The following is an 18,930-nucleotide window of genomic DNA, read 5'->3' on the forward strand; positions in this document are numbered from 1 at the left end:
AAGAGTTTCTTTTACTGCTGGGAGGATTTGCCCCAGTGAGTCAAAAGGAAAGCTAGAAATAAAATTTAGGTCCAGAGATGTCCACTGCACTGATAAACGGCTTTCTATCATTAAGTACTTGAAAGTAAAGAGTCTACATAAACACAAACAAGAGTTGAGGTCAGCATTGGGAAGGGAAGGGAGAAGTCCTTAGTGCCATTTTTCTTCTGTGTAGATGTGAGAAGAAAAATGGTATGTCAACACAAATCAGAATAATTAAATACATAAAATTGTGACTCCAGACAGGGAGATAGATTATCTTTGAATCTGTTTATAAAGTAACAAATTTGCTTCTTGACAAACAGCACCTTTTAGCTTTCCTACTACCCATCAGTAGAGAATACTGGGATTCCATAATTTGTTGAAGAGATACTAATACCTTCTAGTTGACTTCAATAATTCATGGAGTGATTCTAGATTCCACAAAAGAAACACTGTGAACATTATCCTTCCAGAATCTCTGGAGATGAAGGTCAAATAATCATAAGCCAATAGTTAGTCCCAGAATGCATCTCAAAAGAAACCCAACTCATGTTTTGGGGAGTAATTCTTTCCTTCCCTTTTCCCAAGCCCTCAGGTACAAACATTAGCAACATGCCTTTAGTGCCTCCTTCCCTAGTACACATTATCACCCAATGGAACAAATGAATAATTAAAGTTTGTTTATTGCCTAGTTAAATGCAGAGCACATTTGACCATTTTGTCTAGTACAAAATAAGGACTACTGGTTTCCCTACTGTAAAAAAGAAAAAAAATTCTTATGGGAGACAAATTAGTTGTTATAATACTAACATGCCTTCAAAACAAAGTAGACATTAACACTGTCATCTCTGGCCATCCATTATGATTGAAAACAGCTTTATATATGTGTGCATTTTTGATAATTGGAAGAGAGACTTCAAAAAATCCTTGATTAAAGAAGATAATTTTATCAGTTCTTATCTCTAGTAGTAACCAGTTATTTGTCAAAAATTGTTCTGCACATGGAAAAGAAAATGAAAGTAATTTGAAGAGATTTTCATCTTCCCTTAAGCATTTCTGTTAAGGTGATTTGAATTGCTTATTGCCAGCTCGCCTCCTCCAGCATAGTTTCAAACAAAGATCAAGAAATAAGATCTGATCTCAGATTGTAGAACAAATTGCAGAAGAAGAGACTGGTAGTTTTTGGTGGTCTGATGCATCGCTTTGGGCTGCAGCAGCAGCTCACCTTCATGCCACCTGAGGTTTCTATTCTTAACTGTCAGCATTTTATATTGCTTGCGCTCCCATGTTTTACTCCTATCTTTGGAATTCTGTTTGCCCTTACTATCACCTCTACCCTCAGCCGACCTCTTCGTCTCACACACTGCTCCTGATGGGCCTGACCTACACATCTGTTCTCTCTAACACAGTATTTCCACTGAGCCCCCGTGGTGGTACGCAAAACCTATTTCCATGTTAGATTCTGTAACTAGGGTGTTGCATTTGTGTTTTTATCTTAAGAATGTTCATACACATAGCCTATAGAACCATTTCTTTCCTCTGGAATCCTTTGGTTCTCCAGATGGAGGTGATGAGAGAAAAAACATTAGACAAGAAAGTATGAATTCCAGTCATGACATTTCTGCCTCTACCCATGGGACTTTCCTCTTACTGGTTGTGTGAACTTAGGCAAGTTGCCTAATCTCATAACATACCTGCTGGGTGTGTTTCCTCTGCTGAAAAGCAAATCTCTCCATAGAGGAGCGATGTAAAGTTTGAATAAGGTAACTTGTAACCTGGCTAGTGTAGTCCCTGCTTGCTTTCTGCAAAGGTTCAGTTCATATCTCTTACTTTCTTCATTTTTACCTCCCAGCAGGGTGTTGAGGTGGGGTTGGGTTGTCCAACAAGCAAAAACTAGCCCTTCCTCGCCCCATTAGTGCTCTCTTTCAGCCTTTCCCCTCTTCCTGGTATATTCCTACCTCAACTCTCCTTCATCCATCTTCAGTTGCTGTGCTTGAGTCTCAAAAAATGCTTGAGTCTCATCTAATCAAATAAAGAATAAAAAAAGGTGCAGAGAAGCCCCTTTGTTGTCTCTGCTTCCTTAAAGCTGTCATCAGATCCTACCTTTACTAAACCAATAAACTTCTTTGGAAGTGTTATTAGCTCTACCTCCTTAGCCTCCACTCAGTGGTCCATAAATGCTCACCAACTGAGATCTCATTTCAACATTCTCTTGTCTCTGCTATTTTAAATCGCCTTTATTTAAAACTTAGTCCTTAGATCTACAATTATCCAACACGGTAGTCTGAGTATCTTTGAACGGCAGAACCATTTAACAAAAATACAATTAAAATCACATATGTGATTTCAAATTTTTTAGTAGCCACATTAAATAAGTAAGGAGTCACATAAGAAGTTGAAAGCAATAATACATTTTCTTTAATCTAACAAATCTAAAGTACTACTTCGATACTTAACCAATACTAACATTCTTAGCAAGGTATTTTTATTATTTTTTATCCAAAGCCTATGAAATTTGCTGTATATTTTATACTTAGAGCACATCTCAGTTTGGACTTGGCACCATCCAAGTACTCAGTAGCCATATAGGCTATCATACAGGACAGTGCAGGTCCACATAAAGCATTTGAGTGCCTTTTCCTGGCACTCCTCTTTAACTTCCAAGGCATCTCTTGGTTCTCAGGGAATATGCCTAATCACTCCTTTGTATCTTCTGACTTCCCTTCTCTTTTTATTTCCTTTGACTCTCTGATAGGTGTTCCCCTTCCCTCTCCAAAAAAGATCTCTACTCCCTCTCTATCTTAGTTCTAACTCCACTGGGCATGGAGTACCCAGAATGTCATATCAAACTGGTGGGATGATCATGAACACATTGCTGTGTTCAAGCTGTAAGGTAGGAACTGAGAAGAGAGAAAAAATGTTGCATTTCTCCCTTTATCCATCACTGCCCGGAACCGATTTCCATTACATACTCTGAATGATTTCTTCCTTCCTGTCTATATCCCCTGAACTCTTGGCTCATGTTTTCATCCTTTTGCAAGGAACATGTTCTACAGAATGTCCTGATGCATCATTTATTGTACTTCTCACTCAGGCTTTTGGACAGCAGCTGATATCATTTAAACTCTTATAAAATGGGCTCTTGGAATATCTATGCAGCTGTCTGCGGTAGCTACTTGTGAGATGCAATGACTGATTTATTGGGTGGCAGAGTATTATGGTTGACATACTCTCAGTAATTTAGGTGTCCTGCTTTTAATTGAGAAGGACTCCGGGAGCCTATTTTGTGTGCATCCCACAGCACCGCACAGTAAATCTGATCTAATAGGCTGCTCATGTGTGTGATGCCTCATGATGACATGTAACACCCCTACGATGAACTACTTACTTCTGAGTTTTATACCAACTCGTTTTTATGTTTCTTCCCAGGGTGCATTTGGTAGTAAAAATGTGTAGATCTAGAGAGTGAGAATGCTTTATCAGGAAGGTATGTGATCAGAATGCACAGAATCACTGCATTCTCCTATAGGGACTAGTGTTGCCATATAGGAATAGTAACCTTTGGGGGTTTGACATAGTATTTGCCAAATCTAGGGGATGAGGTCAGGAGATACCTTTTAAAAATTAAAGCAACTCACTCCTTCCTCGCTTTCATCATTGAGATGGCATGTGCTAGATGACAAGTCTTTGACTCACAAAATTGAATAGGATTATCTGAGGGTTCAGGGTTTTCACCTGTTTTTAGAGATTAGCAAACACCTGTTTGTACCTATTTTTTATTCACTCAGATTCTGTATTAACTTTCCCTATTAAAGCATTCTTAAGATTTCTGAGTTCCTCCCATGTTAGCTAAGAATAAATGCAATTCACTCCCAGTATTTAATAAAATAAATGTTCTCTTAAAGTTAGCTATATTCATGATCTAGTTTTCTTTGATGAAGGCTTTAAATCATTGCTCTGGGGTTGTGTATTTATATGGTCTTACTGCATCTTTTGTGAGAAATTATTTTTATAAAAATTAATTAATGAATAAATTAAAAACATTCTAATGTTTATTTTTGAGAGAGAGAGCACACATGCAAGTGGAGGGGCAGAGAGAGAGGAAGACACAAAATCTGAAGCAGGCTCTAGGCTCTGAACTGTCATCACAGAGCCCGATGTGGGGCTCCAACTCACGAACCACGAGATTATGACCTGAGCTGAAGTCAGATGCTTAACTGATTGAGCCATCCAGGTGCCCCATTAATGAATAAATTTTATAGCTCTTGATAAAATACTCTCTGTGGGTTCTAATATGCATATTGTACATATCATCTAGTTCTAATTGGGTGAATAGAAATACAGATTATCTTCAAATAATTATAAATACACTAATATAATATTTGATAAGGAGATCATCTAATGTGTACATTATGTACAGGTTACCAAATATTCTGAAGAAAATGAGGTGTGCTTTACATGAAAACTACTATAAGGTTATCATTACTTTTTAATTGTACTGAGGGTAGCTTAAAATGCTAGTTAGCAAAGATTTCCATTTAGCAGAAACCTGGAGAAACCCTCTTGCTTCAAGTTGTACTGCTTATTCCATGCTGGAAAATCTAAGTGTTGGTATAGACCATTTGATCTTGTAATCGGCTTTGTGGTATCAGACCTGTAATGGTAATGGAATGTCCTATTCTAGGTAACTCCTTACTTGGTGTGTGTGTGTGTGTGTGTGTGTGTGTGTGTGTGTGTGTGTGTGTAGGGGGTACACTTATTATGTGGAGAGCTTCAGGACTTACCTAGCTTTCTCTCTGACCACCTGCTTCACACATTTCTCCATGTTATAGGAGTTAAAGAAATTCTGAGGCTGTTGCAGGCAAGACAACCTAGTCTGTATGTTTGAGCACTGCCCACCATTCTGAATGGCATGCCAGCATTCATTTTTCAGGTTTCAAGTCATTCTCCCTAATGACCAGGGCTATAAGACTTTAGATGATCTAAGAAGGCAGCAGGGCACAGTGGAAAGAGCATGAACTTTGTATTAATGTAGGTTTGTAGGCAAATCCTGGTCCTGCCTCTTACTGTATGGCCCTGGATAAGCTGCTTCATCTCTCCTCACCTACCACTACAGTGATGGTATCATACTTGTTAGAGAGTTGTTGAGAGAAAGAGAAATGATGCCCCAAAACAAGTAGCAAACTGTCTAACATGTTGTATGTGGGCTCTTAGGGATCAGTAGCTGCGAAGTGATCATGAAGATAACACTGCACAGGATTTGAGAGTAAAATTCTCCTTGTTTTAACTGGAATAAAGAATCTACATCCAGGGTCTCCATGTCAGCGGTCCTATGTCCACATATGTCACCATTTAAAAATGTGCAGCTTCTTTAAAGTCTTTTGCTATTTGTTGTTTCAATTCTGTGTAAAGCATGTATTGTAAATCAAATCTAAGTGAATGTGAGTCATGCCCTTAGCTATTTATTATATCAACAGAATTTTATAACCTCTCATTTTCTGAATACAAATTTTCAGCAATTGCAACAAAATATTATTGCATTGTCTTTTTAGAGTGGAAGTAAAATTGTACAAATACTGTTTAATAGCTTCATGTGGGTTTATGTAACTATACTCACATTCATATTCTTATCCAGAGAAGATTTTTATTCTAAAAGAATGCATGATTTATAGACTATGGGAATCTATTTTGGTTCTTTGTTGTTAGGAGATTTTGAATTATTTTCTTTATTCCATGTAATCTACTGAACTGATATATAATTTTTCATGCTCTTCAGGGATTATTTTTTCTCTTATGTAGAGATTGAAATGAAGAAAAAATACAAACCCAATCATGTTAATTTAACATGTGACATGAGCTTCTGTAAAAAGAGACTAAAATAGCTTAAGTTTTGAAAGATTAAGAAAATATTTCTGAATTTCTACTTGCCTTTCTAATCACTTGAAATTTTGTTTCTCTTTGTTGCTTCTTACCTAGGTTACTTGTTGGTTTCAGAAAACCATAAGAGATTTAAAGGAACAAAGTCTAGGTTCATCACTTTCAGATAATGAGGAGCTAATTTGTAAGCATGAGGAATTGATAATAAAAGCAAAGGTAAGAGACATTTTAAAAAATAATTTTAAAATGCATGGACTTCTTTTCAATACACTTCTGCAGGTAATATAGAGAAGTACTAAGACTCTCTCTGAATAATCACTATTTACATAGTAAAGATTCTGATAGCATTAGCTAATACAACCACCTACTCACTGGGCTTCTAGAATAATAACCAATGAAACAGACTTTACAACAATAATAACTATCTTTTTTTGAATAGTATGTATCAGACACGGTGTTCAAGAGATCCGTCATCTAAATGATCACAAAACCTATAAGGGGTAGGTACTGTTTTAGAGATCAAAACAAACAAAAAACAGAGGCTTGGGGATGCAAGTAACTTGACCAATGTGATGTATCTTATCAGTAGCAGAGCTGAAATTTGACTCCAGGTTTCGTCTGACTCCAAGGACCAAGCTCTTAAACTACATTCTTCTAGCTTTCTAAAAAATATTTTTCCTACCTGAAGTCTCATTATGCTCTCACTTTTATGATTTCCAGGCATAGTTTCTTGCCGTTCCCGTTTATATTTCCTCATTTCTTTAACTTGCTTCACATTTCTTAATTTTGCAAAAAATGTAATGGCTACCAGCCAGTCAACCACTTGTAGGTATGCGGAATGTGCAAAATGGAATCATGAACTACTGAAAGCAAGATGAGCAGAATGACTGGCCATGCAGAGGGGCTCCTTTCCCCTTGGCATCTTGCTATTTGGAAATTGATTCATGTGTATGTGTGGGGTCTATAAATACTTTCCCAAATTCTTTACAGGTGCCGCATTTTGATCTCTAAGGAAACAAAAGTCCATTTGTAGTAGATTGAGTGGGAACAGTGAAAACTTCAATCAGCATCAAGACTTAGAGAATTTTCTATTATTAATATCTTGGGTGGTTGATAGCTATAGATAAGGACAAGTCTTGAAGCTCTGGAAAACAATGGGCTTAGCACTACTAGAAAAGGGCTGAAACTAAGGAAGACAAACCAAATAAATACTTACATGTGTGGGAGGCTGGGATTGGTGGCAGGCACAGGGAGAGGGAGACAGGCAGGGGAAGCAGTAGGCTGCATTTATCTGGACTGAAGTCTCAGGGATAATGATGTTTTTGTTTGTTTATGGCTTCTCTCTGAACACTGCAGTATATATAGGTATTCCATGTGTTTTGTTTGAATATTTGCCTGATTGATAAAAGATTTCAATTACAGAAGACTGTTTTGACTGATGATTTTTGAAAGTTCTTTAAAGTTTTTCACCATTTGGTTTATCTGTTTAGGAAATTATGTTTTGTTGTTGAGGTTAAACAGCAGTTTGTTCTCTGGGTGTCAAACTCTGGATGTCAAAGTTTTTTCAGTGAAAATTCTATCAAAATCCCTAAATGTTAAGCCCACGATATGATCCAAATTACATGGGATCATTGCCTTCTTTAAAACAAACAAAGTGGTTTATTCACAAAATTTAGGTATACTTGGAATTATGTTCCCTGTAATATATGGTCTCTCATAGTCTGGAGAAAATATTTGTTGACATATAAACTCAGTTCTAATAAGACTTTGGCAAGTTCTTTTATATAGATATTAATATTCTACTTCTATCTTTCACAATTTTAATTGGCTCCTGTTTCTTTATCCCTTCTTAACGCCTGACCTTTTGGCTCACTGATGCTCCTACTGTACTTCTGTTCTTCTGCCCTCTTGCCAAGTTCTTCACTTCAGCGATTCCATTTTTCATTTCATTGCCTCATACTGATTCTTCTTTGTAATTGTTTTTTCCTGCTTCATTTATCTAATGTTCTTCCCTATATCTTAAGGTATACTATATTCATATATGAAATGCTTGATCTGTCCAGAGCCTTAATTCTACTTCCTCTGATTCAGGTGTTTTAGTTTGTTGTATGTGTTAATCAGATGTTATTTTCCTCTAGTTAATATTCCCTTGGGATATCAGCAATTTTGACTGGTAAGGCATGGAAGGTATGAAAGCTGGTGCTCTAACTTGTCCCCTTCTAGAGGAGTTGGTGGGGGACTGGGTGCCTGTGAGTGAAGAGATCTGTGTTTGTTTCAGTTAGGGCTCAACCATTCCTGGTTTTCCCCTCTACCCCAGACAAATAGAAAGAAGGGGACCCCTTGGAGGACCTCCCACTGATTGGACTCTCAGTCCTGCTTTGTTTCAAGACCCATTTCTCTGGATTACATTCTATCCCTTTTACTTAGTGAGAATTAGAGAGGGCTCACTAAGAAACAGATCAGTTTGATTATCTCTCATATAGTAACTATCTACCTGGTCAGATTCCAGTGCCATCCTGATGTTATTTCCTCCCTGTAGCTGCTACTAGACTGGAGCCACTATTTTCTGTCCTAAAAATGGTACATTGACAAGCACCGACCAAGTAGGTAGGGAAAGAAAGCATCATGCCCAGGAAGTTCTCTCTGACATATCTCCTGTCATGATATCAAACTTTATTCTATTCTAAGGCATATGCTCCTAACACTGAGACCAAACCACCTTATGGTTCCTCAAGGAAAGTTCTTATATCTGTAAACTTTCTCCTCATTTTGTTGGCATATAGAAAAAGTGTTGGGAGCTATTTGAGCTCACCGGTAGGGTGAATATTCCTGGTGAGGACACGGCAAGTTTGCAGGGTCTCTTGCCCCCAGATAGCTCCCAAAATCTACCCTCTTGAAGCTTTCATTTCTGCTTGAGCACCAAACCTCAAAACACTTTGCTAATTAGAGTCAGGAGCTGGCTGTCCCCCTTCCCTGTCCCTGAGGCGTGACTGCACCTGGTCAGGGAAAAGATAAGTAAGTAAACTAGATACACCCTAATGCAACACATAATTTTCCCCTAAACAATATGGACAACTGAATACCTTCTGGGCCTGAATGCCTTTGTGAGAGTCACTACTGCAATAAAATTTATCAATCATCTTTGGGACTATGAGAGCAAGCATATCTCCTGAGAACCTGTTTTTCTGGGAACTTTCTCTTAGAGTTATAAACTGCCTAATGACCCTTACTCATAAAAAACTGAACTTTACTGAAGAATGCTGTTTGCCTTTTGGTTAAAGAAGGCTTCCTTGAGGCTAGACCTGAGGTTTTGTAAAAATACCTATGACAACATGAGTGCCTGTGGCTAAAATTGAAAAACTTATCTATGGGAAATCATTTACTGCCCTTGTACCTTTTGCCATAAATAAACCTTGAGAACCAGACAAGAGGGGGTTGCCTGCCAGATGGGTAGGGGTGCTTGTCTGGGGATCAGAATGAAACGCAAGGCTCTCCCACTTTCTCTTTGCCTACACCGTCATCCTTCGGGGGAACCCTGGACCTGCAGGAGCTGGACTCTGGCAAAAAAGGACCAGGTACATAATATGTAGGGCCTATTGCAAAGTAAAAATGTAGAGGCCTTTATTTATTTATTTATTTATTTATTTTTTTTTTTTTTTTTGAGAGACAGAGAGAGACAGCACGAGCAGGGGAGGGTCAGAGAGAGAGGGAGATATAGAATCTGAAGACAGGCTCTAGGCTCTGAGCTAGCTATCAGTACAGAGCCCGACACAGGGCTCGAACTCATGAACCGTGAGATAATGACCTGAGCCGAAGTTGGACGCTCAAACGACTGAGCCACCCAGGAACACAGAGGCCTTTCTTAATAAATTGTTGAGATTTCAATACAGCAACAGCAGAACACTAAACTGAACATGGGCTTCTTCTAAACTCAGGGCCCTGTGAAGTTAGTCTTATTTACAGTGTTAAGGGTTCTGAAAGGACCTATCGACATTTGCTGGTTAGATACTTTCCTTAGCTACCTTGACTGGCCCTCTTCCCACCTAGATGAACAAGTTTATAATGTTATAATGGGTTGTACCCACATCTTAAAAAAAGGTTCAAATCCCTGCTGTCACTCCCTATATAACTTTGGGGGCATTTGATGTCTCTTAGCCTTACCTTGCTCACCTATCGTGAGGAGGTATGAAAATTCAATTAGAAACTATTTGTGAAAGCACCCACATGTTAGCAGTGGCCCGAAAATGTTGTTTTTCTTTTCCCATGAATGGTGTAAATGTTCAAATAGTTTTCATGTGTCCTATTTCAACCATCTCATTCCTTGTTCTTAGGGAAGTATTCCAATTTTATATGGCCTTAAATAGGAACTGGCATATTATATTTTGGAGTTTTGTTTGGGTATGGTATGAGGAGAGGAAGAGGGAATGTTTCTTTCAAAGGAGGTCTGGTGTATAAATAAGGCCTCAAGCTGGGGATTCATTAGTGAAACTCATATAAATAATCTGGTAACACAGGGAAAGTAGGCGTTTCTGCTCCCCACAGCTAACTTGAACAGCAGGGAGCTGTTCTGTATTGCTTGTTAGTCTACTCAGTAAGTTCTTTGTAAATAAATTTTGAAAATGCCTCTATCATTCTTACTGGAATATATTCAAATAAGAATTTGGAAAACTTCCTATCTCTTAATGAATATGACACCTTATTCAGAATGTGTTGAAATAATTGAACAAAAGGAAGTTTTATTATAATCTTTGACTATGAGTAAATTGTATTAAATCATTATACTTTCTTTACCAAATATTAAAAATATTTTCCTTTTACATATGTAGCAGATAAAGAAATAGCAGACATTGATGATTATAAACCACCTTTGGGTTAAGAGCCTTACACACTCCTAGATTTTCTCATATATGGATTGGATTCCCCAAGGCTCAAATTCAAACTTTGGAGCTCATAGTTGTTTTTAGAATATATTAAAATAATATATAAACAAATATTTTCTTATTATCTCTTTTGAGGAAGTATAAATCAGAAATAATGTTAAGAACTGCCTTTAGGAGTGAACTTAAACTTCTATTGGAAGGAAAACTTTTCCTCTTCCAATTTATCCGGAGTGATTGGTGCCTGCAAATTAATTGACAATAGATTAACGGGAGTAAAGACAAGATTTATTTTCATATATGCATGGGAGATCCCAGTAATGGAAAATGGTTTATATATATATATATATATATATATCAATTTAACAAAGCGGGGGTGGGGGCTTAGGGTCTTATTGGAAGGGTATGGAAGGTTCTGTTGGGCTTTGTGATGTAAATGAAACAGGCAGTCTATCTTCTTTCTGGCTGAAAGTTTCCCAGTGGGAGAGTTTATGGCAGCTGAATTTGTACTTCCTGGTACTAAGCGCCAGTCTTCTTTCAATTAGGAAATTCTCTGGTAAGAGGGTCAATGGTAGTGATATTTTCAAGAAACTTTGCTTAAGTTTAGGTAATATTTTCTTCTGTGACTGCAGATTGTTCAGATGTTTTCAGTGTAATTTTCCTACCACTGTGGTAAGCTATTAATTCTCTTCTGTTGCTTCAAAGCTTGGTTTAGTTCAGACCATTTGTAGTTCATTCATGCTAGAAACACCTGGGAGCTTTGAAGGTGGTTTGGGGCATCACTTTAATTTATTCTCAATCTTAAAATGGTGATGTTTTTTATGAAAAAAAAGTCCAGATTTTCCTCCTAAAAACCTGGAAGATCTGGGAATATCAGTCTCATTTTTCCACATAAACATAGCAACACTTGGTTGGAGCCCCGTAAAAGCTAGTTCCTTTATAACAGACATGTGCACGCTTGTTTGCTGTAGTCCCTGCCTTTCCTCATTATTAGCCCCCTCCCACATTTGCTTTGCCTCTTTCACATCATGTGCCCAGCCCCTGTAAGCATTTGGGTTAGAGGCATGATGGGCAATGAGGTACCGTCCAAGTGTAGTAGTGGTAAAACTGATTTGCATTTTTGAAGATTACCTTGAAAACTGCGAATGATCAGAATGAGAGGGAGGGATAATGAAGACAGGAAAGTCACTTAGAAAGTGATTGCAATTTTGATGAAAGTGGCTTTAGGGGGAGTGTGATATCTTTTGAGATGGAAGATATCACACTTTACTTTTTAAAAAAATATGTATTTATTGTTAGAGAGAGAGAGAGAACACACACAAGTGGGGAAGGGGGAGAGAGAAAGAGAGACAATCCCAAGCAGGCTCCATGCTGTAAGTGCAGAGCCCAATGTGGGCCTTGATCCCATGAACTGTGAGATCATGACTTGAGCTGAAACCAAGAGTCAAATGCTTAACTGACTGAGCCATTCAGGCACCCCAACCCCCAACTTAAAGGCTTAAAGAATACTTACAGCCTTGTTGCTCAACATGTGGTCCCCAGACAGCAGCGGCATCTAGAAGTGTTAGAAATACAGAATCTCAGACTCTGACCATTAAACCGTTGGGGTCAGAATCTGCATTTTAACAGATTTCCCCAGAGGATTTGAACTGACACTAAAACTTAAGAGGCACTGACTTAGAGGTTTTTCCCATATATTTCATATATGTCCATATTTTCCTTAATTTTCAGATGTCTATATATTGTTTACAAAGTCCTTGATTAACACTTATCTTTGGTATTCTGACATGTATAGAAATATCATCTTCAATGTTTTAATAGAGTAGAATTCACATTCCTCTGTTCAAGATTAAAACCATCTTCCATGATTCATCATATAATCCGATTTTCCAAGTCATTGAAAATATTTTCCAGTTGTTGCTGAGTGAGTTCATAAATTGGATTTGTGATCTTAGCCTCAAGTTCCTTCAAAAAGTATTATTTGGAAATCTTAAAAAATACCAGTGCTTACGTCCCACATAAACTTTATTTAGAGGAAAAAGCCAAGTTTAAAGTTATAAAATATTTATAACTATAAGATAAGAAAGTAAAACAGAATCTCTTGGAAGCTTATTTGAATAATTTAAGTGCATAATTATCATCAGTAGAGACACTATAAGAAAGCAGCTCTTTCAAAATATATTTATTGTTTTATTTTTCTGATTACATAACACATTTTCATTTTGGAAAAATTAGAAAACACATAAAACTAAAGAAAATTGAAATCACACTGTCTGGGTGTGTATGGGTATGGGTAAGCAATATAAAACATACATAAAATTGAATATCCCCAAACTGGGTATGTGTATATAATACATTGTATGTTTTTATCTACAAAATTGTGTATGTATTGTTTTGCAATGTGAGTTTTCCAATTAGCATTTATCACAAGCATTTCTCCATTTAAATGCATATTTTAAATATGTTTTTAATGATCACATATTATTACACCATGTACATATATCATACATCTTCTCACTGTGGCATATATTAACCTGTATAAAGAAGCTGACTATTCAGCTTGAACTTTCATTACATCCCCAAATTCTTTCACTGAAGGTTTGTGAGAAAATGGTAAAACCACTATAAAACGTACTGCCATGTTATAAATACATACATAAATACGTATGTACACACATATACACACATAGATCAGCTTACATCATCTCTGATGATTATGAGGAAAATGCATAAAATGAAGCAGAGTTTGTTTCTTTTATAATGTTTTATGTAATTTAAAAAATACAGTGGGGTCTGGATCTGAAATGTCTCAAGGCAGAAATTAAGTGAGTCCCCAAACAGTAAAGGCACCTGCATTAGTGCATTTCAATTCCTCTGTCTTCATTTTAGTGAATAATTTGTTTTACTTGTCTGAGTTTTTAATGAACTTCTCAATTAAAAGCAGATGTCACTTTTTACAGAACATAAATTAGAAACAATTTCATTACTAACAGGCAAAATAAGTATAAATAGTACTGCATTTGCCTGTGAGCGTTGGGAAAATCTCCAATATGAAGGGCTTTTTCACATTGGTAAACTTACTGGAGCCTTAGCTTGTGGGTTAATTTAAAGCTTAGTGAACCATATATTTTCATATCCAGGGGAAATTTGATTTAGAAAGTCCCTCAGAAATGTTTATGCCCATCTAAGAAAGAGATGAGTTAAGGAAGCAAATAAAGAACATTGTATTCCATGATCACTAGGTTTAAAACTACCTGCTGTCATTTTGTTTACAGACTCTTCGCCAGCTCATTAAGTTTAAAGGCTTAGAAAAAGTTTCCTCTCCCTCTTTTTTTTTACTTATGACTTTTACAGTAATTCTTTGATACGTTTTCTTCCCATCCCCACTTCCCTCTCCCCTGTCCCTCCTCCTACTCTCTCTGTACCTTCCTCCTCCCTGTCCTCTTCCTCCTCCCTCTCCTTCTCCTCCTTTCAACCTCCACCTCCTTCCTCATTTAGCCCTTAAATAAAATTTCCATGAAACATGGATTTGTATAGTTAAACTCTTATTACAACTCAAGTAATTACTGCTATCATAATCATAATAGTGGAAGTGAGTCTATTTGAAGTAGACACCAGAGAAGGCATTCTCTTATGGCTTAACACACTCACCCCCTTTTTAAATTTTTTTATTTATTTAAAACATTTTTTAATGTTTTATTTATTTTTGAGACAGAGAGAGACAGAGTATCAGAGGGGGAGGGGCAGAGAGGGAAGGAGACACAGAATCTGAAGACAGGCTCCAGGCTCTGACCTGTCAGCACAGAGCCCAATGAGGAGCTTGAACCCCTAAGCTGAAGTTGGAGGCTTAACTGGCTGAGCCACCCAGGAGCCCCAACACACTCACCCCTTAAATCCCTACAGCCTTTCTGTGCTCCTTCAGCATCCACTTTGAGGACCGTCAGTACTGAGGCCTTAGATCTCTATGATGTTCATCATTCCAAAGGCCTTCACCTCAGCTTCCCAGTCCCGTGGCCACACTTGGTTCCAGAGCGTCACTTGACCCTGCTCTCCGTACACCCCCTTTCCTTTTGCCTGTTCCTGTCTTTCGTCCTCCTACTCTTCAGCCTGGGCCACAAGCACTACTTGTGAATAAACTCAGTCATTCATTTTCTCTGTTTCTACTTCTGAAAGAAGATGAAACATTTGCATAATTTTCTGATTAGATCTACCTTAAAAGGAAATGACCTATTAGCCTCATGAATCCCTTTATTTATTTATTTTTAAATGTTTATTTATTTTGAGGGAGAAAGAGAGTGAGAGTGAGGGAGAGAGAGAGAGAGAGAGAGAGCACGCACACGCACACACACAAGTTGGGGGAGGGGCAGAGAAAGAGATTCTCACACACACACACACACACACACACACACACACACACACACACACAAACAATCTAAAACAGGCTCCAGGCTCTGAGCTGTCAGCATAGAGCCCAATATGGGCCTTGGACCCACAAACCTTGAGATCATGACCTGTGCCACAGTTGTACACTTAACCTACTGAGCCACCCAGGCACCCCATGAATTCCTTTATTTAGCATCTGTTAATTCCCTGCTCCATTCTCTATAATAACCAGTACAACACTTCTATCACTCCCAGCCAGGCTTTACTTAACCTCTGAGTCACTTCGCCATGAAAGGTGCAATTGCTTGACTCTTTTCCCCTCTGCCCTCATTGTCTGAAATTTCCACCTCTTTTCCAAATCTCCTCATTTCCAAATCTAAACCTCCATCCACTATTCTAAACCCCACCTTTTCCATCTCTTCAGTTTGAATCTCTCTTATTAATACCTTATTTTTCAGTCACCCATTCCCATCTTCTCTCAATTACATTTTAGTCTCACAAAATCAAAAACAAAACATTACTGTTAGACCCTTAAGATATTATTTCACTTTTTCCTTGGCTACTGTTATGGCTTGAATTGTCTTTCTCAACATTCCTATGTTGAAGTCATAACACCCAGCATCTCAGAATGCGATCTCTGTTGGAAACACAGTGGTAGCAGATGAAATTAGTGAAGATAAGGTCATTAGGGTGGACCCTAGATCTATACAGCTTTTTAAAAGGGGTACATTTGAACCCAGAGGCAGACATGCACAGAGAAAGATGATGTGAAGAGATACAAGGAGAAGATGGCCATTGACAGAGCCAGGGGAGGGGCTGGGAACAGATGCTTCCCTTACCATTCTTGCGAGGAGCCGACCCTTCTTACCATTTGCATGCCTACCACATTTGTTCTCATCTCTGAGTCTTGATTTGGTCTGTACTCTCAGCATTCAAGTTCTTTTTCCCTATTTTATTCCTCTTTTTCAAAGTTAATTGCAAGTGACAGTATTGGAGGTGACATGGGAAGAGTGAGTCTAAAAAATAGACATAGCCTGAAGTCAGTTTGGTTACCAAAGAGGAGGAGGAGGAGAATGAAAACAGAGTGTGCTTCAAAAATAAAACCAGGGGCAAAGTGTTAAATGCCTTAGTCAGAAAAGCTAAGCAGAAACAGAAGCTGTGAACAGACTTTGGTATGTAATTCAAGATTGGGCGCCATAGAAGTTAGCCAAGAAGCAAAACAAACAGAGTAGCAATCACATTCAGGAGGTCTTGGCAATAATTTGAAGTCGGCACATTGGGCAGAGAGGGTCTATCTAAAGCTTTGTCTCCATTCCAGCCTAGATAGTGAACCCTATGCAAATCTTAGCCTAGTGACCTTGGGACACAGTGTCAGTCCAGATTTCTTCTATGGGAAGTTCTTGGATACCTCCAGCACTTGCCTTTCCCTTCTTTTATGTTTTTAAAGTTTATTTTTATTTATTTTGAGAGAGAGAGAGAGAGATGAGAAAGAGAGAGAGCAAGTACAGGAGAGGCGGAGAGAGAGAGGGGGAGGGAGGGAGAGGGAGAGAATCAATCCCAAGCAGGCTCCTTGCTCTCATCACAGAGCCCAGTGTGAGGCTCTAACCCATGAACCATGAGATCATGACCTGAGCTGAAGTCAGACATTTAACTGACTGAGCCACCCACGTGCCCCTCCCTTCTTTTTTTCACAGTGCATTGCTTATTGTTTAATTAAAGCAACTTTTCCACCCTTGCTGGCATTTCAGTTGTTCACATGTCTGATATCTCCACATGTTTGATTTCTCCATGGCTGTAAATTTCTCTAAAACAAGGCCATGATATATTCATTTCTGGATGTCCTGAAGCATCCAGTAGAGGAGTCTGGGACACCTAGCATTTGTTGGGTCAGCAGTTGAGTCTGTCAGAAACGAAGCTGACAGCAACATGTTACCCCATTTTGGCCCTTGCTGGACTTCTAAATTGCAATGGTTTGTAAGTGACTTTGGCTGGAAGGTCATGAGTCATTCTCTTACCACATAATTATGGATTAAACAAAATTTGATATGAAGACTTGATTCTCAAGCAACAGAGAAATAATGGTCAAAACTTTGGGAAAGATGGGTGCAGTAGTAGAAGGAAACCAATCTGATTCACACTAATGTGTGAATGTCTGCCAACTTCTTAACAATTCTAGACTTTTGTTTTTCTTCTTTTCAAAAATCTCCACCACCCCATCCCACCTCTAATTTTTTAAAGTAAATGTTCATTAAGCCAAACACTAGAGTGGAATTTCAGGCAGTGTTGAAAAGTGAAATGCTTTGCAGAGTGGCCAAACCTAATGATGCCTCTACGTTCTACATACTATTAAAGATAAAATGTTGCTTTGTCATCTTTTCTCCCCCTTTTTCTTGGAAGTTTGTTCCTCTTAATTCCCTTTACTTATTTTGCTCATTCCCCCACCCCTGTCTCCTCTGGCAACCACGAATTTGTTTTCTATATTTTCTGAGTCTGTTTCTGTTTTCTGTTCTTGTTTGTTTGTTTATTCATTTGTTTTGTTTTTTAGATGCCACATGTAAGTGAAATCATGTGGTAGTTGTCTCTCTCTGACTTTTTTCACTAAGCATAACACCCTTTGGTCCCAAATGCCACGTTATCTTCTGAAGTTGAAAAATAGCACATCCTATGATAGTAATAGGGCATTGATGGAGAATACAGGCACAGAAACGGTGTGCAGGGTGAATTCTTTCTCAACCTGGTGTTTGTAATACAGAGATCCACTGCGCTGTGAATCTGGAGATTTGAATTATTTTCTTCTTTTTCAGCTTTGTTGAGATATAATTGACACATAAAATTGTAAGATATTTAAAGTGTACATCTTGATGATTTGATATATGTATACACTGTGAGAAGATTGCTTCCATAATAATTAACACATCCATCATCTCACTTATTATCTTTTAGTGTGCGTGAAAACAGTTAAGTTCCACCCTCTTGGCAAATTTCAGCTATACAATAGTGTTATCCACTATAATTATCATGTTATACATTAGATCTTCAGACCTGACTCATCTTATAGCGGAAAGTTTGCCACCTCGTTCACCAACCTCTCCCTATTTTCTTAGCCCCCAGCCTCTGGCATCCACTTTTCTACTTTTTTCTGAATCTGACTTTCTTTCTTTTTTTCTTTCTTTTTTAAGACTCCATATGTAAGCGATAAAGACACTTAAAGTTTTTCATTCACGTGTACAGTAAGTCCTTGGGTACCCAGACCGGGAAAGATTTAAAGAAACTACTCACAAGGGAACCTGTAGAGAGTATTCAGATAGGGTTAGGCACCTCTGCCTTTGTATGAATTGTCACGTTAACATGATCACAGTATCTGATTTCACCGTATGTATAGATGTTCTACCCAGACCCTCACATCCTGAAAAATACTGTCACTTCTTACTTATCAGTAAACAGCACTTTCCAATATTGAGTGTTCAAGGACATACGTTACGGGCTTCAATCCTTTTCTGTAAGATGTTCCTGCAATCTGGAATTGCTGTGCAGTAATACCTTACACAGTAGTCAGCTTGTGCAGTCATTTTGCTTCTCTGCATTCCAGGAAGAGAAGAACCACTAGCTGTATATATTACATGCCTGCCTGCACATTTTTACGTATCTCTGGAACATACTGGGTATTTGGTTTCTTCTTGCTACTTTAGATTTGTGATCTTATTTTTCTTATAGGCAACTTTAAGCCTCTTTTATTCATAGCTCTTTTGAATAGGCTATTCTCATTGAAGAG

The 18,930-nt window shown here is 38.0% G+C and overlaps 1 protein-coding gene across 1 annotated transcript in view; it reads left to right on the forward strand.

Annotated features, from left to right (window-relative positions):
• The window catches only part of CCDC141 (coiled-coil domain containing 141), a 219,447-nt gene that overhangs the window by 86,660 nt on the left and 113,857 nt on the right, over positions 1-18,930 (forward strand). The window contains exon 7 of the mRNA XM_029934315.1: positions 5,998-6,114. Coding sequence (XP_029790175.1) covers positions 5,998-6,114 — 117 coding nt within the window. The remainder of the gene's footprint in view (positions 1-5,997; positions 6,115-18,930) is intronic.

This window comes from Suricata suricatta, chromosome 3 (assembly GCF_006229205.1).
Source record: "Suricata suricatta isolate VVHF042 chromosome 3, meerkat_22Aug2017_6uvM2_HiC, whole genome shotgun sequence".
NCBI classification, from domain to species: Eukaryota; Metazoa; Chordata; class Mammalia; order Carnivora; family Herpestidae; genus Suricata; species Suricata suricatta.